General features: G+C 39.3%; 1 protein-coding gene across 1 annotated transcript in view; it reads right to left on the reverse strand.

Annotated features, from left to right (window-relative positions):
• NFKB2 (nuclear factor kappa B subunit 2) overlaps window positions 1-27,143 on the reverse strand; it is a 178,584-nt gene extending 151,441 nt beyond the window's left edge. Inside the window, exon 1 of the mRNA XM_053691952.1 lies at window positions 26,987-27,143. Coding sequence (XP_053547927.1) covers window positions 26,987-27,019 — 33 coding nt within the window. The 5' untranslated portion in view covers window positions 27,020-27,143. The remainder of the gene's footprint in view (window positions 1-26,986) is intronic.
• Window positions 27,144-27,384: the final 241 nt, after the last annotated feature.

Here is a 27,384-nt window from a genome sequence, read left to right on the forward strand (position 1 = left end):
TCTCTCCTCCATCCCGCATCCGAACCAAGCTAATACATGAACTGCCTGACTCACTGCTGCAAATACAACCGATGTAACAAGCTACCCCAACCTTATGTCTCTGCACCCTAAACCTATAGACTGTGAGCTCTCCCGAGCAGGGCCCTCTTCCTCCTGTACTAGATTTGTTTAGTCTTGATATGTTTTGTATTGTATCACAAATCTTTGTCATTGTATACCCCTATCATTGTACCAAGCGCTACAGAATTTGGCGGCACTATACAAATAAATGATAATAATAATATATCTATACACAGGGCACACACTCACATACTGTACTGTATCTATACACAGGGAAAACACTCACATACTGTACTGTATCTATACACAGGGCACTCACATACTGTACTGTATCTATACACAGGGCACACACTCACATACTGTACTGTATCTATACACAGGGAAAACACTCACATACTGTACTGTATCTATACACAGGGCACACACTCACATACTGTACTGTATCTATGCACAGGGCACTCACATACCGTACTGTATCTATACACAGGGCACACACTCACATACTGTACTGTATCTATGCACAGGGCACACACTCACATACTGTACTGTATCTATACACAGGGCACACACTCACATACTGTACTGTATCTATGCACAGGGCACTCACATACTGTACTGTATCTATACACAGGGCACACACTCACATACTGTACTGTATCTATGCACAGGGCACACACTCACATACTGTACTGTATCTATGCACAGGGCACTCTTATACTGTACTGTATCTATCTATACACAGGGCACACACTCACATACTGTACTGTATCTATACACAGGGAAAACACTCACATACTGTACTGTATCTATACACAGGGCACACACTCACATACTGTACTGTATATATACACAGGGCACACACTCACATACTGTACTGTATCTATACACAGGGCACTCACATACTGTACTGTATCTATACACAGGGCACACACTCAGATACTGTACTGTATATATACACAGGGCACACACTCACATACTGTACTGTATCTATACACAGGGCACACACTCACATACTGTACTGTATCTATACACAGGGCACTCACATACTGTACTGTATCTATACACAGGGCACACACTCAGATACTGTACTGTATATATACACAGGGCACACACTCACATACTGTACTGTATCTATACACAGGGCACACACTCACATACTGTACTGTATCTATGCACAGGGCACACACTCACATACTGTACTGTATATATACACAGGGCACACACTCACATACTGTACTGTATCTATACACAGGGCACTCACATACTGTACTGTATCTATACACAGGGCACACACTCACATACTGTACTGTATCTATACACAGGGAACTCACATACTGTACTGTATCTATACACAGGGCACTCACATACTGTACTGTATCTATACACAGGGAAAACACTCACATACTGTACTGTATCTATACACAGGGAAAACACTCACATCCTGTACAGTATCTATACACAGGGCACACACTCACATACTGTACTGTATCTATACACAGGACACACACATACTGTACTGTATCTATACACAGGACACTCACATACTGTACTGTATCTATACACAGAGCACTCACATACTGTGCTGTATCTATACACAGGGCACTCACATACTGTACTGTATCTATACACAGGCACACAATCACATACTGTACTGTATCTATACACAGGGCACTCGCTCACATACTGTACTCTATCTATACACAGGGCACAAATTCACATACTGTACTGTATCTATACACAGGGCACACACTCACATACTGTACTGTATATATACACAGGCACACACTCACATACTGTACTGTATCTATACACAGGGCACTCACATACTGTACTGTATCCATACAAAGGCACACACTCACATACTGTACTGTATCTATACACAGGGCACACACTCACATACTGTACTGTATCTATACACAGGGCACTCACTCACATACTGTACCTATACACAGGGCACTCACATACTGTACTGTATCTATACACAGGGCACACACTCACATACTGTACTGTATCTATGCACAGGGCACACACTCACATACTGTTATACACAGGGCACACACTCACATACTGTACTGTATCTATACACAGGGCACTCACATACTGTACTGTATCTATACACAGGCACACACTCACATACTGTACTGTATCTATACACAGGGCACACACTCACATGCTGTACTGTATCTATGCACAGGGCACACACTCACATACTGTACTGTATCTATACACAGGCACATACTCACATACTGTACTGTATCTATACACAGGCACACACTCACATACTGTACTGTATCTATACACAGGGCACACACTCACATACTGTACTGTATCTATACACAGGCACACACTCATATACTGTACTGTATCTATACACAAGAACACAATCACATACTGTACTGTATCTATACACAGGGCACACACTCACATACTGTACTGTATCTATACACAGGAACACACTCATATACTGTACTGTATCTATACACAGGCACACAATCACATACTGTACTGTATCTATACACAGGGCACTCACTCACATAGTGTACTGTATCTATACACAGGGCACTCACTCACATAGTGTACTGTATCTATGCACAGGGCACACACTCACATGCTGTACTGTATCTATACACAGGGCACACACTCACATGCTGTACTGTATCTATACACAGGCACACACTCACATACTGTACTGTATCTATACACAGGCACACACTCATATACTGTACTGTATCTATACACAGGCACACAATCACATACTGTACTGTATCTATACGCAGGGCACACACTCACATAGTGTACTGTATCTATGCACAGGGCACACACTCACATACTGTACTGTATCTATGCACAGGGAAAACACTCACATGCTGTACTGTATCTATACACAGGGCACACACTCACATACTGTACTGTATCTATACAAAGGGCAAACACTCACATACTGTACTGTATCTATACACAGGGCACACACTCACATACTGTACAGTATCTATACACAGGCACACACTCACATACTGTACAGTATCTATACACACGCACACACTCACATACAGTACTGTATCTATACACAGGGCACACACTCACATACTGTACTGTATCTATACACAGGCACAAACTCACATACTGTACTGTATCTATACACCGGGCACTCACTCACATACTGTACTGTATCTATACACAGGACACACAATCACATACTGTACTGTATCTATACACAGGGCACACACTCACATACTGTATTGTATCTATACACAGGGCACACACTCACATACTGTACTGTATCTATACACAGGCACAAACTCACATACTGTACTGTATCTATACACAGGGGACACACTCACATACTATACTGTATCTATACACAGGGGACACACTCACATACTGTACTGTATCTATACACAGGGGACTCACTCACATACTGTACTGTATCTATACACAGGGGACACACTCACATACTGTACTGTATCTATACACAGGGGACACACTCACATACTGTACTGTATCTATACACAGGGCACACACTCACATGCTGTACTGTATCTATACACAGGGCACACACTTACATACTGTACTGTATATATACACAGGGCACACACTCACATACTGTACTGTATCTATACACAGGGCACACACTCACATACTGTACTGTATCTATACACAGGGCACTCACATGCTGTACTGTATCTATACACAGGGCACACACTCACATACTGTACTGTATCTATACACAGGGCACACACTCACATACTGTACTGTATCTATCTATACACAGGGCACACACTCACATACTGTACTGTATCTATACACAGGCACACAATCACATACTGTACTGTATCTATACACAGGGCACTCACATACTGTACTGTATCTATACGCAGGGCACACACTCACATAGTGTACTGTATCTATGCACAGGGAAAACACTCACATGCTGTACTGTATCAATACACAGGGCACACACTCACATACTGTACTGTATCTATACACAGGGCACTCACTCACATACTGTACTGTATCTATACACAGGGCACACACTCACATACTGTACAGTATCTATACACAGGGCACACACTCACATACTGTACTGTATCTATACAGAGGGCACAAACTCACATACTGTACTGTATCTATACACAGGGCACACACTCACATACTGTGCTGTATCTATACACAGGGCACACACTCGCATACTGTACTGTATCTATACACAGGGAAAACACTCACATACTGTACTGTATCTATACACAGGGCACACACTCAGATACTGTACTGTATATATACACAGGGCACACACTCACATACTGTACTGTATCTATACACAGGGCACACACTCACATACTGTACTGTATCTATACACAGGGCACTCACATACTGTACTGTATCTATACACAGGGCACACACTCAGATACTGTACTGTATATATACACAGGGCACACACTCACATACTGTACTGTATCTATACACAGGGCACACACTCACATACTGTACTGTATCTATGCACAGGGCACACACTCACATACTGTACTGTATATATACACAGGGCACACACTCACATACTGTACTGTATCTATACACAGGGCACTCACATACTGTACTGTATCTATACACAGGGCACACACTCACATACTGTACTGTATCTATACACAGGGAACTCACATACTGTACTGTATCTATACACAGGGCACTCACATACTGTACTGTATCTATACACAGGGAAAACACTCACATACTGTACTGTATCTATACACAGGGAAAACACTCACATCCTGTACAGTATCTATACACAGGGCACACACTCACATACTGTACTGTATCTATACACAGGACACACACATACTGTACTGTATCTATACACAGGACACTCACATACTGTACTGTATCTATACACAGAGCACTCACATACTGTGCTGTATCTATACACAGGGCACTCACATACTGTACTGTATCTATACACAGGCACACAATCACATACTGTACTGTATCTATACACAGGGCACTCACTCACATACTGTACTCTATCTATACACAGGGCACACACTCACATACTGTACTGTATATATACACAGGCACACACTCACATACTGTACTGTATCTATACACAGGGCACTCACATACTGTACTGTATCCATACAAAGGCACACACTCACATACTGTACTGTATCTATACACAGGGCACACACTCACATACTGTACTGTATCTATACACAGGGCACTCACTCACATACTGTACCTATACACAGGGCACTCACATACTGTACTGTATCTATACACAGGGCACACACTCACATACTGTACTGTATCTATGCACAGGGCACACACTCACATACTGTTATACACAGGGCACACACTCACATACTGTACTGTATCTATACACAGGGCACTCACATACTGTACTGTATCTATACACAGGCACACACTCACATACTGTACTGTATCTATACACAGGGCACACACTCACATGCTGTACTGTATCTATGCACAGGGCACACACTCACATACTGTACTGTATCTATACACAGGCACATACTCACATACTGTACTGTATCTATACACAGGCACACACTCACATACTGTACTGTATCTATACACAGGGCACACACTCACATACTGTACTGTATCTATACACAGGCACACACTCATATACTGTACTGTATCTATACACAGGCACACAATCACATACTGTACTGTATCTATCTATACACAGGGCACACACTCACATACTGTACTGTATCTATACACAGGCACAAACTCACATACTGTACTGTATCTATACACAGGGCACTCACTCACATACTGTACTGTATCTATACACAGGACACACAATCACATACTGTACTGTATCTATACACAGGGCACACACTCACATACTGTATTGTATCTATACACAGGGCACACACTCACATACTGTACTGTATCTATACACAGGCACAAACTCACATACTGTACTGTATCTATACACAGGGGACACACTCACATACTATACTGTATCTATACACAGGGGACACACTCACATACTGTACTGTATCTATACACAGGGGACTCACTCACATACTGTACTGTATCTATACACAGGGGACACACTCACATACTGTACTGTATCTATACACAGGGGACACTCTCACATACTGTACTGTATCTATACACAGGGCACACACTCACATGCTGTACTGTATCTATACACAGGGCACACACTTACATACTGTACTGTATATATACACAGGGCACACACTCACATACTGTACTGTATCTATACACAGGGCACACACTCACATACTGTACTGTATCTATACACAGGGCACTCACATGCTGTACTGTATCTATACACAGGGCACACACTCACATACTGTACTGTATCTATACACAGGGCACACACTCACATACTGTACTGTATCTATCTATACACAGGGCACACACTCACATACTGTACTGTATCTATACACAGGCACACAATCACATACTGTACTGTATCTATACACAGGGCACTCACATACTGTACTGTATCTATACGCAGGGCACACACTCACATAGTGTACTGTATCTATGCACAGGGAAAACACTCACATGCTGTACTGTATCAATACACAGGGCACACACTCACATACTGTACTGTATCTATACACAGGGCACTCACTCACATACTGTACTGTATCTATACACAGGGCACACACTCACATACTGTACAGTATCTATACACAGGGCACACACTCACATACTGTACTGTATCTATACAGAGGGCACAAACTCACATACTGTACTGTATCTATACACAGGGCACACACTCACATACTGTGCTGTATCTATACACAGGGCACACACTCGCATACTGTACTGTATCTATACACAGGGAAAACACTCACATACTGTACTGTATCTATACACAGGGCACACACTCACATACTGTACTGTATCTATACAAAGGGCAAACACTCACATACTGTACAGTATCTATACACAGGCACACACTCACATACTGTACAGTATCTATACACAGGCACACACTCAAATACAGTACTGTATCTATACACAGGGCACTCACATGCTGTATTGTATCTATACACAGGGCACACACTCACATACTGTACTGTATCTATATACAGGGCACACACTCACATACTGTACTGTATCTATCTAGACACAGGGCACACACTCACATACTGTACTGTATCTATACACAGGGCACACACTCACATACTGTACTGTATACATACACAGGGCACACACTCCCATGCTGTACTGTATCTATACACAGGGCACACACTCAAATACTGTACTGTATCTATCTATACACAGGGCACACACTCACATAATGTACTGTATCTATACACAGGGAACTCACATACTGTACTGTATCTATACGCAGGGCACACACTCACATACTGTACTGTATCTATACACAGGGCACACACTCACATACTGTACGGTATTTATACACAGGGCACACACTCACATACTGTACTGTATTTATACACAGGGCACACACTCAAAAACATAAATACATAGTTAAACCTTTTTGATGCTAAAGTGCCCGGTTTTTAAAAATTCGATTAAAAACAGGGGCAATTTAATTTATCAAAATTAACATTTCACTCATGTTTTGAAAAAAAAAAAAACTTACCTTTTAATCTCGACAGAAGCTCCAGCTTCCTCCGGTCGTTGGAAGTAATTTCTGATGTCAGAAATGATGGATAGGTCATCCTCCAATCATGGCTTCTCCCCCGGAGGAATCAGTGTCTGATTCAATGCCGTGATTGGAGGAAGCCGGATTCCTCATTTTAGACCCAGGAAGAGGCTTTGTGACGGGTGGAGGAAGCTGGAGCGGCTGTCAAGTTTATAATGTAAGTTTTTTTTTCACAACAGGAGTGAATTGTAAAATTTGATTAATTAAAGTGCCCCTGTTTTTAATCAAATTTTTAAAAACCAGACACTTTAGCATCAAAATTGACATTCACTTTAACTGCAAAGGGTTCCAATACACTTCTATATATGTCTATATTTGTATACATATGTATTTATGTGTTTATATGTGTATATATGTCTGTAAATACATATATATACACACATATAAATACATATGATGCACAAAAGAATATGTAAAACCGCATTATCCTATATGACAATAAATTTTGATGTATATACGTAAATATACAAATAATAATGATGATGAAATGTCCAAAAGTCCACAGGAAATAGTGTATCCCAAAGAAGGCTGCAGGACTAAAAGATAAGTGAAGACTCCCTGGCAATCTTCACCAGATATGTACAAAAGACAGGTGTCCAGATCCGTAGTGTAGAGAAAAACGGAAACCGGAAAAGTTACTCAGCTGTGCAGCGTCTGAAGTGCTTAATCCAGATGTCCACGGTATGCCTCCCTGGTTCGTCTTCACCAATGTGGGATCCAGACTTTTCCGGTTTCCGTTTCTCTCTACACTACAGAACTGGAGACAGCAGCAAGTTGGGAGTTTTTTTTACAAACGGTGGCTACTTACCTCATATGGATTGAGGTTTTTAGAAGTAAGTGAGTGGTGATAGGGGATTTGTTACCCCATAATAGTTTATACACCTTTTTGTCCATAGTTGTCACATAAGGAAGGCGCTGACACCTGTCTTTTGTACATATAAATACATATGTACACATATATAGACATATATATTTATATATATACAAACATATACATTTGTAAAGATGTATATGTATGCCTATGTTAAATCCCTTTGCCTGCCTTTTTTTCCAACACCTGAGATCTCATATCTTTGAGCCCTTATAGCTTTTGTATTCTTTATTCAAAAGCATATGTACATATCCTCAATAGTAGCAATGCACTACTGAAAGCTAAATGGTGATTGGTGGCTACTCACATATGCCTCTTGTCATTGGCTCACCGGATGTGCAGTGCTAGCTCCAAATAGTGCATTGCTGCTCTGGGGCTGACTTTAACTATGCATTTAATCCCTTTGCAGGGGTGAAACATATAGGGCGCAATCCGATATACGGCGTAGGTTTCAGCGCAAGCGTGGGAACCCGCGCCGCCCGTAATTTCACCATGCACATCGGGGTATTACATATAAGACGCCCCTAAGTGCCGTAAGTCGGATAAACTAGCGATGTCCAGAAATAAGCGTAAGTACAAATTTCTGGAGTCGCCAGTGACTTACGGCACTTTAGAAACTGCCATCGCCTAAGAAAAATAATTACAATTTTAAATCTCCCATAACTGTCTAACACGCCTCCCAAAAATAAGCCCGACACGTATACCCTTATATCCGCAATCCCCCCTCTCACTCCTAATAATAAATGTATTAACCCCTAGACCGACAACCTCCCACAACGCAATAAGCCTGATTATTAACCCCTAAACCGCCATAGCCCAAACCGCAAGTAATAACTAAATTATTAACCCCTAAAATGCCATATTCCACACCGCAATAAACCTATTCTAGTATTAACCCCTAAACCGCCATAGCCCACATAGCCTATTAAATCTATTAAACCCTAATTTGCCGCTGCCAACGCCGCCGCCACTATAATAAAGTTATTAACCCCTAAACCTAAGTCTAACCCTAACACCTCCCTAACTTAATTATTATTTAAATAAATCTAAATAATAATATTACTATTATTAACTAAAGTATTCCTATTTAAAACTAAATACTTACCTGTAAAATAAACCCTAAGATAGCTACAATATAATTAATAATTACATTGTAGCTATTTTAGGATTTATTTATATTTTACAGGCAACATTTTATTTATTTTAACTAGGTACAATAGCTATTAAATAGTTAATAAGTATTTAATAGCTACCTAGTTAAAATAATTACAAAATTACCTGTAAAATAAATCCTAACCTAAGTTACAATTACACCTAACACTACACTATCATTAAATAAATTAAATTAATTAACTACAATTAGCTAAAGTTAAATACAATTAACTAAAATAAACTAAAGTACCAAAAAACCCCCCACTAAATTACAGAAAATAAAAAAAATTACAAGAAGTTTAAACTAAACTAATTACACCTAATCTAAGCCCCCTAATAAAATAAAAAAGCCCCCCAAAATAATAAAATGCCCTACCCTATACTAAATTACAAATAGCCCTTAAAAGGGCCTTTTGCGGGGCATTGCCCCAAAGTAATCAGCTCTTTTACCTGAAAAAAAAAATTACAATACCCCCCCCCAACATTGAAACTCCCCACCCACACACCCCTACTCTAAAACCCACCCAATCCCCCCTTAAAAAAACCTAACACTACCCCATTGAAGATCACCCTACCTTGAGACGTCTTCACCCAGCCGGGCAGAAGTCTTCATCCGATCCGGGCACAAGTGGTCCTCCAGCCGGGCAGAAGTCTTCATCCGATCCGGGAAGAAGAGGTCCTCCATCCGTGCAGAAGTCTTCATCCAAGCTGCATCTTCGATCTTCTTCCATCCGACGAGGAGCGGCTCCATCTTGAAGACATTCGGCGCGGAGCATCCTTTCTGGCCGATGGACTAACGACGAATGGCATCCCTCGAATTCTGATTGGCTGATAGGATTCTATCAGCCAAACGGAATTAAGGTAGGAAAAATACGATTGGCTGATGCAATCAGCCAATCGGATTGAGCTTGCATTCTATTGGTTGTTCCAATCAGCCAATAGAATGCGAGCTCAATCCGATTGGCTGATTGGATCAGCCAATAGGATTTTTCCTATCTTAATTCCGATTGGCTGATAGAATCCTATCATCAGCCAATAGCTATTGTACCTGGTTAAAATAAATACAAAGTTGCCTGTAAAATAAATATTAATCCTAAAATAGCTAAAATATAATTACTATTTATATTGTAGCTATATTAGGGTTTATTTTACAGGTAAGTATTTAGCTTTAAATAGGAATAATATATTTAATAAGATTTCATTTATTTTGTTAGAATAAAATTATATTTAATTTAGGGGGGTGTTAGTGTTAGGGTTAGACTTAGCTTTAGGGGTTAATACATTTATTAGAGTAGCGGCGAGGTCCGGTCGGCAGATTAGGGGTTAATACTTGAAGTTAGGTGGCGGCGATGTTAGGGAGGGCAGATTAGGGGTTAATACTATTTATTATAGGGTTTTTGAGGCGTGAGTGAGGCAGATTAGGGGTTAATAACTTTATTATAGTAGCGGTGAGGACCGATCGGCAGATTAGGGGTTAATAATTATAGGTAGGTGGCGGCGACGTTGGGGGCGGCAGATTAGGGGGCAATAAATATAATACAGGGGTCGGCGATGTTAGGGGCAGCAAATTAGGGGTACATAGGGATAACGTAGGTTGCGGTGGTGTACGGAGCGGCAGATTAGGTGTTAATAATAATATGCAGGGGTCAGCGATAGCGGGGGCAGCATATTAGGGGTTAATAAATGTAAGGTTAGGGGTGTTTAGACTCGGGGTACATGTTAGGGTGTTAGGTGCAGACTTAGGAAGTGTTTCCCCATAGGAAACAATGGGGCTGCGTTAGGAGCTGAACGCTGTTTTTTTTGCAGGTGTTAGGTTTTTTTTCAGCTCAAACTGCCCCATTGTTTCCTATGGGGGAATCGTGCACGAGCATGTTTTTGAAGCTGGCCGCGTCCGTAAGCACTGCTGGTATTTAGAGTTGCAGTGGCGGTAAATTATGCTCTACGCTCCCTTTTTGGAGCTTAACGCAGCCCTTCTGTTAACTCTAAATACCAGCGGTATTTAAAAGGTGCGGGGGGGGGGGAAATACACGCGTAGCTAAAGCACCCCTTTGGCCGCAGAACTCTAAATCTAGCCGAATGTAATTATTAATTATATTGTAGCTATCTTAGGGTTTATTTTATAGGTAAGTATTTAGATTTAAATAGGAATACTTTAGTTAATAATAGTAATATTATTTAGATTTATTTAAATAATAATTAAGTTAGGGGGGTGTTAGGGTTAGGGTTAGACTTAGCTTTAGGGGTTAATACATTTATTAGAGTAGCGGCGAGGTCCGGTCGGCAGATTAGGGGTTAATACTTGAATTTAGGTGGCGGCGATGTTAGGGAGGGCAGATTAGGGGTTAATACTATTTATTATAGGGTTTTTGAGGCGGGAGTGAGGCAGATTAGGGGTTAATAACTTTATTATAGTAGCGGTGAGGACCGATCGGCAGATTAGGGGTTAATAATTATAGGTAGGTGGCGGCGACGTTGGGGGCGGCAGATTAGGGGGTAATAAATATAATACAGGGGTCGGCGATGTTAGGGGCAGCAAATTAGGGGTACATAGGGATAACGTAGGTTGCGGTGGTGTACGGAGCGGCAGATTAGGTGTTAATAATAATATGCAGGGGTCAGCGATAGCGGGGGCGGCATATTAGGGGTTAATAAATGTAAGGTTAGGGGTGTTTAGACTCGGGGTACATGTTAGGGTGTTAGGTGCAGACTTAGGAAGTGTTTCCCCATAGGAAACAATGGGGCTGCGTTAGGAGCTGAACGCTGCTTTTTTGCAGGTGTTAGGTTTTTTTTTCAGCTCAAACTGCCCCATTGTTTCCTATGGGGGAATCGTGCACGAGCATGTTTTTGAAGCTGGCCGCGTCCGTAAGCACTGCTGGTATTTAGAGTTGCAGTGGCAGTAAATTATGCTCTACGCTCCCTTTTTGGAGCTTAACGCAGCCCTTCTGTTAACTCTAAATACTAGCGGTATTTAAAAGGTGCGGGGGGGAAAATACACGAGTAGCTAAAGCACCCCTTTGGCCGCAGAACTCTAAATCTAGCCGAATGTAATTATTAATTATATTGTAGCTATCTTAGGGTTTATTTTATAGGTAAGTATTTAGATTTAAATAGGAATACTTTAGTTAATAATAGTAATTTTATTTAGATTTATTTAAATAATAATTAAGTTAGGGGGGTGTTAGGGTTAGGGTTAGACTTAGGTTTAGGGGTTAATAACTTTATTATAGTGGCGGCGACGTTGGCAGCGGCAGATTAGGGGTTAATAGATTTAATAGGCTATGTGGGCTATGGTGGTTTAGGGGTTAATACTAGAATAGGTTTATTGCGGTGTGGGCTATGGCGGTTTAGGGGTTAATACATATAATGTAGGTGGCAGTGGGCTCCAGGAGCGGCAGTTTAGGGGTTAATACACTTTATTAGTTATTGCGGTGGGGGATTGCGGTTGACAGGTAGATAGACATTGCGCATGCATTAGGTGTTAGTTTTTTTTTTTTGCAGGCATTTTAGGGAGTTACGGTGCTCCAATACTCAGCGCAAGGCTTGCTACGGCTGCCTTTTATGGTGAGGTGAAAATGGAGTAAGATTTCTCCATTTTTGCCACGTAAGTCCTTGCGCTGGATATTGGATACCAAATTGCGCGTCTTTTCCATGTTAGTCTATGGGTAAAAAAAACTACGTCCGACGGGTGAAATATACGCGCGTAACTTGTATGCTACGCTGTATATAGGATACCAAAAATGCGCAAAAACCAGCGTCGCAAATGCAGGCATATGTAATGGGGCCCATAATGGTCAATCACAATCTTTATGAAAAAATCCATGATGTTTACTGCAGTTATTTTACTCCACCCACTATTTGCCTTATTTTGAGGAGCCAATCTGGGCTTTAGTCAGAAGACAACAAGGCTAGCCACAGTCATTATGTTAGTATAAAGCACATTTTTTGCAGTTGTTATCAGATAAAGCCAAATAGGGACAGGTATGTAGCAGGGTTCCCCTTGCAGAGTGCATTTAAAGTTCTGAGAATTAGAATTTGCTCAACTTTCAAAGATAAATTTCATGAAAAAGGGCAAATAAATAATAATATATTGCAAAGTGGTTTCATTACACATAACTAGACATTTTCTAATAAATAAAATTATGTCAATGGTAACAATGCCGCAGGAGAGAGTTGCTTGTTGAGTACATGAGCTCCAACATTTAGTACAATTAGTATAATGCTTAATATATCAATATATAATTATATAATACAATAGTGGCCAAACACTTCTTAACTGAAAGTACTTTATCATGCACCTGTATTACATTAAAGGGACATAATATCCAAATGTTGAAACACTTGAAAGTGATGCAGCACAGCTGTAAAAAGCTGACTAGAAAATATCACCTGAACATCTCTATGTAAAAAAGAAAGATATTTTACCTCAAAAGTTCCTCAGCAGTCACATCCCATTGTAAAGGACTTTAAGCAGCAAATCAGTATGCCTGTCCCGGGACAGCTAAGGGGCTGAGCCTTGTGCACACTCGTGTTATTTCCCTATTCAGTTTAAGGAAGTTTACTATGAAATCTCATGAGAGTTAAGTGAAATCTCATGAGATCACAGTAAAAGAGTTCATGACCTCAGCACTGCTGATGCTGATTGGCTGCTGTTCATTTCTTAATTTTTTTTTTTTTTTACCTGCAGCTGAGCAACAGCTGAAGTATAACTTTTTACACAGAACTTACTCTGCTGAGCTGAGGAGATTGTGAGGTAAAATATCTTCCTTTTTTACATAGAGATGCTCAGGTGATATTTTCCTGTCAGCTTTTTACAGTTATACTGCATCAGTTTCAAGTGATTTAGCATATGAGTATTATGTCCCTGTAAGAGAGCCATTAGGGTTATTGGTGTATAAAAACATCAGGGGCGCCACACCAATTGGCCAAACACACAAAACGGCTTTAGATTACAGCATGAGAGTAATCATGAAACTACAATTCCCAGAAAGACTTGCAAAGAGATCACATGGCAATCAGCAGCCAATCAATATAAAGGAAGAAACCAGGGCGCACCATCTGCCAAACTCTGAATCTCTGACTAATTAGAGGGTTACTAAACAGTAAATACATGACAGACATAATGATATATTCAAAGCAAAGGTTAGCCTTAGAATAATATGCTGATATATGTTTTACAATTATATTAGCTTTAAATAAAATTGTTTTTATATTGATGTATTTTAAATGACTTGTTATACCAGCTGCAGAGTATAAAATGTATGAGCAATTAACATTTTATTACTTTATTACTATCCTGCACCCCATTGGGAGTGTAATTTATTCTACTGGCTATGTTTACATAGCCTAGGCTTAAAGGGACAGTAAAACTACAAAATAATGTTATATAATTCGGCAGAGATAGTTTATTCAAAAATTTAATTTTTCAGAACACCGCTTCTGGCTCTACTGAGCAGGACTTTTTTTTCATAAGCGCTTCGCACTGTCTGGTCACAGCGCCCCGGGTCGCGCCATTAAACTGAATGTAGCTCGCTCCTGTTACCAGACCAGAGCAGGAGTGAGCTACATTCAGTTTAATAGCACAATCCGGCACGCTGTGACTGGACGGCGTTCTCGTGAATCGCTTATGGAAAAAAAGACCCACTCAGTAGAGCCAGGAGCAGAGTTCAGAAAAATTTAAATTTGGAATAAAATATCTCTGCAATCCTTGTACTTATAAAGTTGGCGCTAAACTAATCTTATATAATTCTGCACTATGTGCAGAGTTATATAACATTATTTTGTAGGTTTACTGTCCCTTTAAGTATAGACACTTTCAGTACAGTTTGGGATACCACAGGCTAAATCAGCTATTTCAAATGCCAAAATAACTGTAAAGGAGCTACTTGTAAACAATTTAATACACTCCAGCAAGTAAAATGGATCATTGGGAACAATTTAAAGGGGAGAAACTTTTTTGGGTGAACTGTCCCTTTAAAGGTCCATAATAAACGATTATATTTTACATATGTTTCATTCCATTTTCTTGTTTTAATTACATTCACGTGTTTGTTTGTTTTTTTAAAACTAAGACTTTTTATATTAAAAAAATTTCTCTAAAGTATAAAAAATAGTTCCTTGCCAAACTGTTTCAAAATGCCCCAGAAATGGGCTTTTTTTTCTTTTCCTTTCCCCATGTCCAATAAGCATTGACTTGCTGATCAGACATGGGAGCATGCACGGGAGCAGGCTAAAAGTGGAAGACAGCGAACGCCAGCTGACATTAAATGGTTGCTCTTAGCAACGTTTACACGATCTCTGCTAGCGTGCCAGGACGCATCAAAGGTTGCCATAGCAGGGACCACATTGGTTTTTGATTGGCATTTGGCAGCCTGCTCTTCTTTGCATTTGTGAAGAGCTAAGGAAATGCTGGATTGCGCAGGCTCCGACTTACATGTCTGTCGACCGACTCACAGCCTAATTGGAAACTGAATGCCACTTTTCATGGGCAGTGGAAGCAATATTAAATTTGTTTGAAAATATCTTTAAAACAATAAATGACATTTAATAGATGTATATTGGTAAAATATTAATATTGTTATCAACTGTTTGTTAAGCCTTTGATAAAAAATGACTATAATGACCCTTTTAGTAGTTTAGTTTCTATAAATATGTTTAAAATAGTTTTCTACATATCTTTGTTTTCTGCTGTAAATGATCAGGAAAAGCTAAAAAAATCGGTCAATAAAATAGAGTTTTTGTAAACAAGGCAGTGGTGATCCCAGTTAGGTTATCTTTTGTTTCACACATCCGCGGTTTCTCAGTAGGAAAGTGAGATAATGAAAAAACTTACGTTCAAACATGGCAGTGACCATTACTTTACAGAAACTCATTGTATTTTATAAAACAAAGACTTTTCAGAGTTAAATTACAGGAAAAAGGGACAGCATAAATAATGAAAGTATATTGACTACCCATAATTAAACATTTTATATTATTTAATATCCCTTAATGACTACAAACTGCCAAGAAACATATTTACAACCATATCATTATTTGCTAAAACTGAAAGAGAAACTGCCCAATAACGAGCTATCAAGTGCTTTCTCAGTGGGTTAGGGTTGAGTAATTGTCACAAACAGGGACTTCCAGTAACTGGGGACGTCTAGTGAGGTCAGCAATGGACATAAAGTGCAAAACTAAAATACTGCAGATTTCAGAGCCTTTTCAATGTAAATTTACTTTGTTCTCTTGTGATCCTTTGTTATAAAGCATACCCAGGTAGGCTCAACAGCAGCAGTGCAGTACCGGGAACTAGTTGATGATTGGTGGCTACACACATTTGTATTTTGTCACTGGCTCACCTGATGTGTTCAGCTAGCTCCCAGTGGTGGGTTACTGCTCTGCAGCTGACTTTATCTATGTATTTAAAGGGACAGTCAAGTCCAAAAAAAACTTTCATTTTTCAAATAGGGCATGTAATTTTAAACAACTTTCCAATTTACTTCTATCAACAATTTTGCTTTGTTCTCTTGGTATTCTAGTTGAAAGCAAACCTAGGAAGGCTCATATGATAATTTCTAAGCCCTTGAAGGCCGCCTCTATTTTATTTACTTTTCACAGCAGGGGAGAGCAAGCTCATGTAGGCCATATAGATAGCATTGTGATCACGCCTGTGGCTAGTGGCAGACACTGCACTAATTGGCTAAAATGCAAGTCAATAGATAATAACTAAAAGTCATGTGATTAGGGGCGGTCAGAAGATGCTTAGATACAAGTTAGTCACAGAAGTAAAAAGTGTATTAATATAACTGTGTTGGTTTTTCAAAACTGGGGAATGGGTAATAAAGAGATTATCTATCTTTTAAACAACAAAAATTCTGGTGTTGACTGTCCCTTTAAGTTCTATGCAGGGGTTAAACACATAGTTATGTGCAAGCAGCAGTGGAATGATAAAAGACTAACACATCACAGTGTTCTCTTGTTTGCACATTAATGTCCCGTTAAAGAGGAGAACATTTTACAGAACAATTTCCCTTTAAGAACAAACAAAATAATAAATTGTTCATTGAAGCATAAACTCTAACTTTGTCTTTAGACTAAATCACAAAATTGTTGCATTTCCCACTTCCTCTAGACAGGCCGAAGTGTATTCAGTAGATTCTCTACATAGTGCACAGTGATTGTTTGATATGTACAGAAGCACATGTATATCTCTACCCATCATTGGCTACAGCCGAGGAGATAAGATAAGCATACTCAAGAGGATGTTAAAGGGGTGTGTCCCCAGACTGCAAAACAAAGCAAATTACGTTTTAAAACATTTATATATAACTATTTTGCTACCCAGCAATTAACCTCTGATGTACGTAAAAAATCATAACGTTGGTGCCCATTCAAAGGGTCAGTTAGCACTTTGTGAGCTTAATTATACAGTAAAACTACTTTGTAAAATACTTTATTTATTTTGCCACTTTTTCTGTAATTTAAATCTGACAGGTTTCACAAGGCTGACCCTGCAACATATTGTATATCTCCATAATTTGCAGTTTGTTATCTTTTCTTTTCTTCTGAAGCCAAACATAATGGCAGGGGAAAGTCCTGTCTTCTCCAGACTCAAGTCTCCCACCAGAGGCTTGAATTCTGTTGCTTCTTCTTGTTTGTGTAGCTTTTCTATAACCGGTACTGCAGTATTAACATTTTCAGTATAGGTGGTGGTTTAATACAGTAAAACCCACTATTTAACTTTACAAAATAAAGGTAAATTCTCTATTTGTATACAACTTAAAGGGACATGAAACACAATTTTTTTTCTTTCATCATTCAGAGACAGCATATAAATTTAAACAATATTCCAATTACCTTTTATTATCAAATTTGCTTCATTCTTTTGTTATTCTTTGATGAAGGTGAAGCTATGTACTAGAGGAAGCTAGTTGAAAACAAAGGAAAAGCACTAATGTCACTACTAGTGGTGCAGTCAGGAATTCCCCAGTAACCTAAATTTCTTATTGTACTATTAGATTATTGTACTATTACATTATTGTACTATTATATTATTGTACTATTAGATTATTGAACTATTACATTATTGAACTATTACATTATTGTACTATACATTATTGTACTATTAGATTATTGTACTATTACATTATTGTACTATTACATTATTGTACTATACATTATTGTGCTATTAGATTATTGTACTATTACATTATTGTACTATACATTATTGTACTATTAGATTATTGTACTATTACATTATTATACTATACATTATTGTACTATTAGATTATTGTACTATTAGATTATTATACTATACATTATTGTACTATTAGATTATTGTACTATTACATTATTGTACTATTACATTATTGTACTATACATTATTGTACTATTACATTTTTATACTATTACATTATTATACTATTACATTATTGTACTATTACATTATTATACTATACATTATTGTACTATTAGATTATTGTACTATTACATTATTGTACTATACATTATTGTACTATACATTATTGTACTATACATTATTGTACTATTACATTATTGTATTATACATTATTGTACTATTAGATTATTGTACTATTACATTATTGTATTATACATTATTGTACTATACATTATTGTACTATACATTATTGTACTATTAGATTATTGTACTATTAGATTATTGTACTATTACATTATTGTACTATACATTATTGTACTATTACATTTTTATACTATTACATTATTGTACTATACATTATTGTACTATTAGATTATTGTACTATTACATTATTGTACTATACATTATTGTACTATACATTATTGTACTATTACATTATTGTATTATACATTATTGTACTATACATTATTGTACTATACGTTATTGTACTATTAGATTATTGTACTATTACATTATTGTATTATACATTATTGTACTATTAGAAGTTTTTTTAAAGGTTTTATCTTGGATTGTTATAGCAGTATCTGTGCATAGTATTGTTATTATGAGTGTAACTGTACTTTGTAATGTATTTTTGATGTGTTATGTGACACATTTTTGCTTTGAGCTCTGAGGACACAGTAATCATTCTAGAGTTAATCACGATTACGCGCAAGCGATCGCATTTACTTTCAACTTGTAATACAAACAACTTGTGTGCAAATGTTTGCGAAAACCCGATATTTGCGCTCCACTTGTAATCTGGCGCCAAATAAGGGTTAAGGTGTTTAAACAAATTTTATTTATTTTTAGGATTTATCTCCAGTAAAATGTTGGCATTTTGGAAACAAGGCAGAATTCTAGAAATGATCTACTTGACTTCTGACTCATATATGAGACCATAAGGAAGTTCCCAGACGCTCTCATCTACGTTTATGCACATTTTGTTCTGCTCTTATGCAAAATATTTCCTACCAATGCCTCTGACCAGCCTGGGGATTTCTTATGGTTGCTGAAAATACAATGTCTGCTAAAAAAGAATTGTAGGCGTAAAGAAAAAAAAACCTGGAGAATTTAACCGTGATTGTACTACACTGTAGATTCCCTGGGACTCTTTTTAGATACAACAAAGTTAAGGTACATTTACAAGGCTCTGATGTTTTACAGCCCATTTTCATTTATCAAGCGTATATAAAAATCCCTAACATACAGCACACTTGTCATTATCTAATAAATATGCAACTCATTCGTGTCATTCTAATAAGGCAATGAAAATCTTCTATGACAGGCAAGGATTAAACAAGACTTTGCAATGTGACATTTTACAGAGATATTTACTAAAAAAATATTTTGCATAGGATAGCATCATATTTAAAGGCAATATACAATGATTTGTTATACCAACTGCAGAGTATAGTATGGGTCATTCTTTTATTTTTATTTGTGTATATGAAATAGCCATTTGATGGGGGGCGGTTCTAGTTGAAACTAAAACTCATTGCTGATCTTCCAGGAAGAGCAGAACGCCTTATCTTACCTATATTAAAAAGCTAATACTTAGAGAGTGCAACTGAAAGTTAACATTTAGTACCTATCTCACCCGCACAGTGAGTGTAATTTATTCTGTAGCTTTTTGTTTACATAACCTTTTTATAGTCAATACTGCTGCTATACTGTTTTCAGTATAGATAGGGATACAATGGGCAAAACACATATTTCAAATGATAAAATAAATGTAAAGGAGATATTTGTAAACAGTGTAATACACCCCAACAGGTAAAATGGATAATTGGGAATTATGCATGATATATAAAAATAGAATATAGCAACATTGAACGAGGTATATATTCTGTTGTTTTTTTTAGATGGTCTAGGAATGGAAGAAAAAAAACAATGCTACAAATAAAATTATTTTACCATTCCAGAACTCAGAGTTTATATTTAAAGGTGACTTAAAGGGACAGTCTACTCCAGAATTTTTAGAGATAATCCCTTTATTACCCATTCCCCAGTTTTGCGTAACCAGCACTGTTTTATTAATATCATTTTTACCTCTGTGATTACCTTGTATCTAAGCCTCTGCAGACTGCCCACCTAATTCAGTTCTTTTGACAGACTTGCACTTTAGCCAATCAGTGCTGACTTAAAAATAACTCCGCAGGAGTGAGCACAATGTTACCTATATGACACACATGAACTAGTAGGGGCCGATTTATCAAGGGCCGAATGGCCCCTGATGCCCCTGTTTTCGCGCAAACCTTCAGGTTTGCCGGAAACAGCAGTTATGAAGTTATGAATGCTCCTTAACTGGTCCGCCTGCTCTGAGGCTGCGGACATCAATCCGCCCGATCTCTTACGATCGGGCTGATTAGCACCCCCTGCTACAGGCCGATTGGCCACAAATCTGCAGGGGGCGGCATTGCACAAACAGTTCACAAGAATTGCTTGTGCAATGATAAATGCAGACAGCGTATGCTTTCGGCATTCATCAATGTATGTCGGACATGAGCCGCTGGGCGGATCATGTCGGACAGACAGATGATAAATCGGCCCCGTAGTGTCTAACTGTGAAAAACTGTCAAAATGCACTGAGATAAGAGGCAGCCTCCAAGGGATTAGAAATTAGCATATGAGCCTTCCTATGTTTAGCTTTCAACAAAGAATTCCAAGAGAACAACACAAATTTGATGATAACATATAAAAGCTCCTCCTTATAACATCAGATAAGATATTTATCTCAATACAATGCTCAAATATATATATTATAAAAGCCACTAAGTAATCCAAATACTGCTACAATGTGTAGGGTGAGAATGTTCCTTTAGATAGGCTCGGTCTCTCTGTGACCTGCTGTATATACTCTCATATTCTTCCCATCCCCAGTCTGCTCAGCACTGTAAAGTCAAAATTCAACTTTCACAACTATACAGTTTTAAACGTGTTTTCAAATATTCTTCTGTTATGAAACTGACCAATTTGCTGAAAAGCATACCTAAGTAGTCTCAGAAGAAGCAAAGCATTACTGTGAGCTAGGTGCTGATTGGTGGCTGCACATATCTCTCTTGTCATTGTCTCACCAGATGTTTTATCTAGCTGTCAGTAGTGCATTGCTGATTAGATGACTTTGCAGGGAGTTGGACAAATGGTTATATACAAACTAAAATGCAATAGTAAAATGCTCTAACACAACAGAGTATTTTCTTATTGCCAGCTAATGCCAGATCATGTTTCCCACAATGCTCGGCAGCTATGAGGGTTCCCATACGCTCCAAAGGGTCACATGATATTTTCTAGCTCTTTTACTGGATCACAGCAACACAAATTACATCCATGAATTAATTGAGTATGTATAAGAAAGTGGGCAGGGTGATATCTGGGGTGAAATAGAAGCTGTGTGTTTTCTGGGGTAAAAATCTAAATTCTCCCCAACTCTGGGGTTGAAAATAGGGACACAGTGGAAGCCACAGAGACAGTGGCAGTTTTAGGGGGGAACAAGGGGTGCAAAAGCACCTCAAATATTCTACTTTGCATCCCCTTTGGGATGAAGAGAAAGGCAAAAGGGTAAAAAAAATAACTACCCCTGCCTGTGTGCTTTTAGGCAGGTCACACCCCACAACTGCCTAACCACACCCCACAACTGCCTAGCCACACCCCACAACTGCCTAGCCACACCCCACAACTGCCTAACCACACCCCACAACTGCCTAGCCACACCCCAGACCACCTGGGACCTCAACTCTACCTGCCCATGAAGTACTTATAGCTGTTCCTCTACCCACCCTGTCCCTACGCGTAATACCAGGGAATGTCTAGTTCAAATAAACTTTCATGATTCAGATAGAGCAGCAATTTTAAGAAACTTTCCAATTTACTCTTATGATCAATTATTCATCGATCTCTTGGTATCTTTATTTGAAAAAGCAAGAATGGAAACTTAAGAGCTGGCCCATTTTTGGTTCAGCACCTGGGTAGCGCTTGCTGATTGGTCTCTAAATGTGGCCACCAAGCAGCAAGCGCTACCCAGGTTCTGAACCAAAAATGGGCCGGCTCGTAAGCTTTTTTAATTAAAGATACCAAGAGAACGAAGAAAAATAGAGAATAGGAGTAAATTAAAAAGTTGCTTAAAATTGCTGCTCTATCTGAATCATGAAAGTTTAATTTTCACTAAACTGTCCCTTTAACCCCCATAATAAGGTGCTGGTACTAACACTGCACGGAGGGTTTGCATGCGGCCCCAGCCAGTACCTGTCTCCTCTAGACAATAATACAAATAATGAAAGGGTCACATATTTATGTAGTTTTGAACAGTGTGGAATTTAAAGTCAATTTGTGATTTAAAGGGACATAAAACCCTTCTAGACTTTGTTTTGTTGCACTAAATTATCATACCAGGTGAACGTGAAAATGTTCTGAATATATTGACACTATTTGCTGTAAATGATTTTCAACAGTCCAACTGCACATCACTTATCTCTTTTGGAGGGGCCAATCTGGACTTCTCACTGAAGTACACAAGGGTAGACACTGTCATTTTGTTAACAAAACTTGCATTATTTTATAGTATCTTATTGTCTCTGCAGAGGTCAGTTAATGACAGGTATGTAGCAGGGTTAGGCTTAACTTGTAGGCAAAAATGCAGAACTAGATTGCGATTGATGGTTACTTCAGATAGGTGTAATTTCAGTTAATATTAATAATTGTAATAAAAAAATAAAGATTCTCAGTTTGCACAAATGTAAGATATAAAGAACCTATTACCTACTATTACTGAATACACTGCTAAATGCACATTGCCTGACAATTACTGGAACAATTTGACCGCAGGTAGATTTAGTTATCAGTTGAATTCTAAGAAGAGTCCCCAGCAATGTATATTCTGTCTCTGGTAATAAAGCTCAGAAGATTTTTTTCTATTCTCTGTTCCCAGGAACTGTTTCAAGAAAGAACTTTTCACTTTATTTAACTGTTATATGTTTAATCTGCAGCTCAGGAATGAAATAAAGAAATATTTTATTCATTCCCTGCCCTTACAATGTGCTGGCATTCTCACTGGGCACCAGACTGGCACTGTAACTTTTCTGTTCTCTTTTTTTTTTGTTCATGAAATGTTACAGTAAAAAAATGCATTATGTTTAGTTTGTGTAGTAATAAAATAAGCAATTGTTAAACATAAATACTAAATAATAGCAGACAACACTGCAGAAACAAGTCTGTTTATAAAACATACAACATGTATCACCTGTCTGAATATGTTTTATATTAAAGGTAAAATCTGACAGCAACATAATACTTTATTTTAAAACCCAGACAAATCAATAGCAACTCCTAAAGTGATTTGTTCATGTTAGGCAGTGAACTCTAAACCCTTTAAATTAGGCATTGAGACACAGTGAGACAGGGTAAGTGCTAGGCTTAGCTTTAGGGTTATGGTAGAGTGAGGGTTAGACATAGGGTTAATGTTTGGGGTTAGTGTTAGGTTTAAGGCTATACATAGGGCTAATGATTAAGTTAGGTTTAGGGTTAGAGCAAGACATAAGAATAGGGGTAGCCTTAGGGTTAGCTCTATACATTGGGTTAAGGATTGGATTAGGGCTCTCTACCCTATAAATACACCCACACTATCTGATCTGTGCCCACTACCTTTTACATACACTTACATTATTTACTCTGTGCCCACTGTCCTATACATTATGTGCTCAGTGCCCACTGCCCTATATATTATGTGCTCAGTGCCCACTACCCTATATATCATGTACTCAGTGCCCACTGCCCTATATAGCATGTGCTCAGTGCCCACTGCCTTATACATTATGTACTCAGTGCCCACTGCCTTATACATTATGTACTCAGTGTCCACTGCCTTATACATTACGTTTCCTTAGTGCCCACTGCCCTATACATTATGTGCTCAGTGCCCACTGCCTTATACATTATGTGCTCAGTGCCCACTGCCTTATACATTATGTGCTCAGTGCCCACTGCCCTATACATTATGTTTCCTTAGTGCCCACTGCCCTATACATTATGTGCTCAGTGCCCACTGCCTTATACATTATGTGCTCAGTGCCCACTGCCCTATACATTATGTACGCAGTGCCCACTGCCTTATACATTATGTACTCAGTGCCCACTGCCCTATATATTATGTACTCAGTGACCCACTGCCCTATACATTATGTAACTCAGTGCCCACTGCCCTATACATTATGAACTCAGTGCCCACTGCCCTATACATTATGTGCTCAGTGCCCACTGCCTTATACATTATGTACTCAGTGCCCACTGCCCTATACATTATGTACTCAGTGCCCATTGCCCTATACATTATGTGCTCAGTGCCCACTGCCTTATACATTATGTGCTCAGTGCCCACTGCCTTATACATTATGTACTCAGTGCCCACTGCCTTATACATTATGTACTCAGTGCCCACTGCCTTATACATTATGTGCTCAGTGCCCACTGCCCTATACATTATGTTTCCTTAGTGCCCACTGCCCTATACATTATGTGCTCAGTGCCCACTGCCTTATACATTATGTGCTCAGTGCCCACTGCCCTATACATTATGTACTCAGTGCCCACTGCCTTATACATTATGTACTCAGTGCCCACTGCCCTATACATTATGTGCTCAGTGCCCACTGCCTTATACATTATGTACTCAGGGTCCACTGCCTTATACATTATGTGCTCAGTGCCCACTGCCTTATACATTATGTGCTCAGTGCCCACTGCCCTATACATTAAGTTTCCTTAGTGCCCACTGCCCTATACATTATGTGCTCAGTGCCCACTGCCCTATATATTATGTGTTCAGTGCCCACTGCCCTATAAATTATGTTTCCTTAGTGCCCACTGCCCTATACATTATGTGCTCAGTGCCCACTGCCCTATATATCATGTGCTCAGTGCCCACTGCCCTATACATTATGTGCTCAGTGCCCACTGCCCTATACATTATGTGCTCAGTGCCCACTGCCTTATACATTATGTGCTCAGTGCCCACTGCCCTATACATTATGTGCTCAGTGCCCACTGCCTTATACATTATGTGCTCAGTGCCCACTGCCCTTATACATTATGTGCTCAGTGCCCCACTGCCCTATACATTATGTGCTCAGTGCCCACTGCCTTATACATTATGTGCTCAGTGCCCACTGCCCTATACATTATGTGCTCAGTGCCCACTGCCCTATACATTAAGTGCTCAGTGCCCACTGCCTTATACATTATGTGCTCAGTGCCCACTGCCCTATACATTATGTGCTCAGTGCCCACTGCCTTATGTACTCAGTGCCCACTGCCCTATACATTATGTTTCCTTAGTGCCCATTGCCCTATACATTATGTGCTCAGTGCCCACTGCCCTATATATTATGTGTTCAGTGCCCACTGCCCTATACATTATGTTTCCTTAGTGCCCACTGCCCTATACATTATGTGCTCAGTGCCCACTGCCCTATACATTATGTGCTCAGTGCCCACTGCCCTATACATTATGTGCTCAGTGCCCACTGCCTTATACATTATGTGCTCAGTGCCCACTGCCCTATACATTATGTGCTCAGTGCCCACTGCCTTATACATTATGTGCTCAGTGCCCACTGCCTTATACATTATGTGCTCAGTGCCCACTGCCTTATGTACTCAGTGCCCACTGCCCTATACATTATGTTTCCTTAGTGCCCATTGCCCTATACAGTATGTGCTCAGTGCCCACTGCCTTATACATTATGTACTCAGTGCCCACTGCCCTATATATTATGTGTTCAGTGCCCACATACAGCGCCACCCCCTGGCTCACCTGGTTTAGAGGGTAAAGGAGAGGGCTCTGCATTGGGCTCTGTTGTTAGCGGATACTGGGGGCCACTTCAGCTGCTGCGCTGCACATCGGTCCCGGGATACGCGGAGAAGTGAGCTGCAGTCTGTCCAGTGGGAAAGCCCCTGTGTCCGAATAAGGGGAATTCCAGTGACGTCCGAATGCCGCGCCCTTTCCCTCTTATGCACAAAGCTGAGAGGATAAACTCCAAACATGCCCCGCCCACCCAGGCCCCTCAGCCAATGAAAAAGCAACTAAGGGGTTCCTCTGGGTAATCGTGTGCCCAGTCCAGAAGTAAGAAGGGTTAAGTAGGGTGGCCGCACCTGACAGAGAGAGGAGGAGGATCAAGCAGAGGGCAGCACCTGACAGAGAGAGAGGGGCAT

This window comes from Bombina bombina, chromosome 9 (assembly GCF_027579735.1).
Source record: "Bombina bombina isolate aBomBom1 chromosome 9, aBomBom1.pri, whole genome shotgun sequence".
NCBI lineage: Eukaryota > Metazoa > Chordata > Amphibia > Anura > Bombinatoridae > Bombina > Bombina bombina.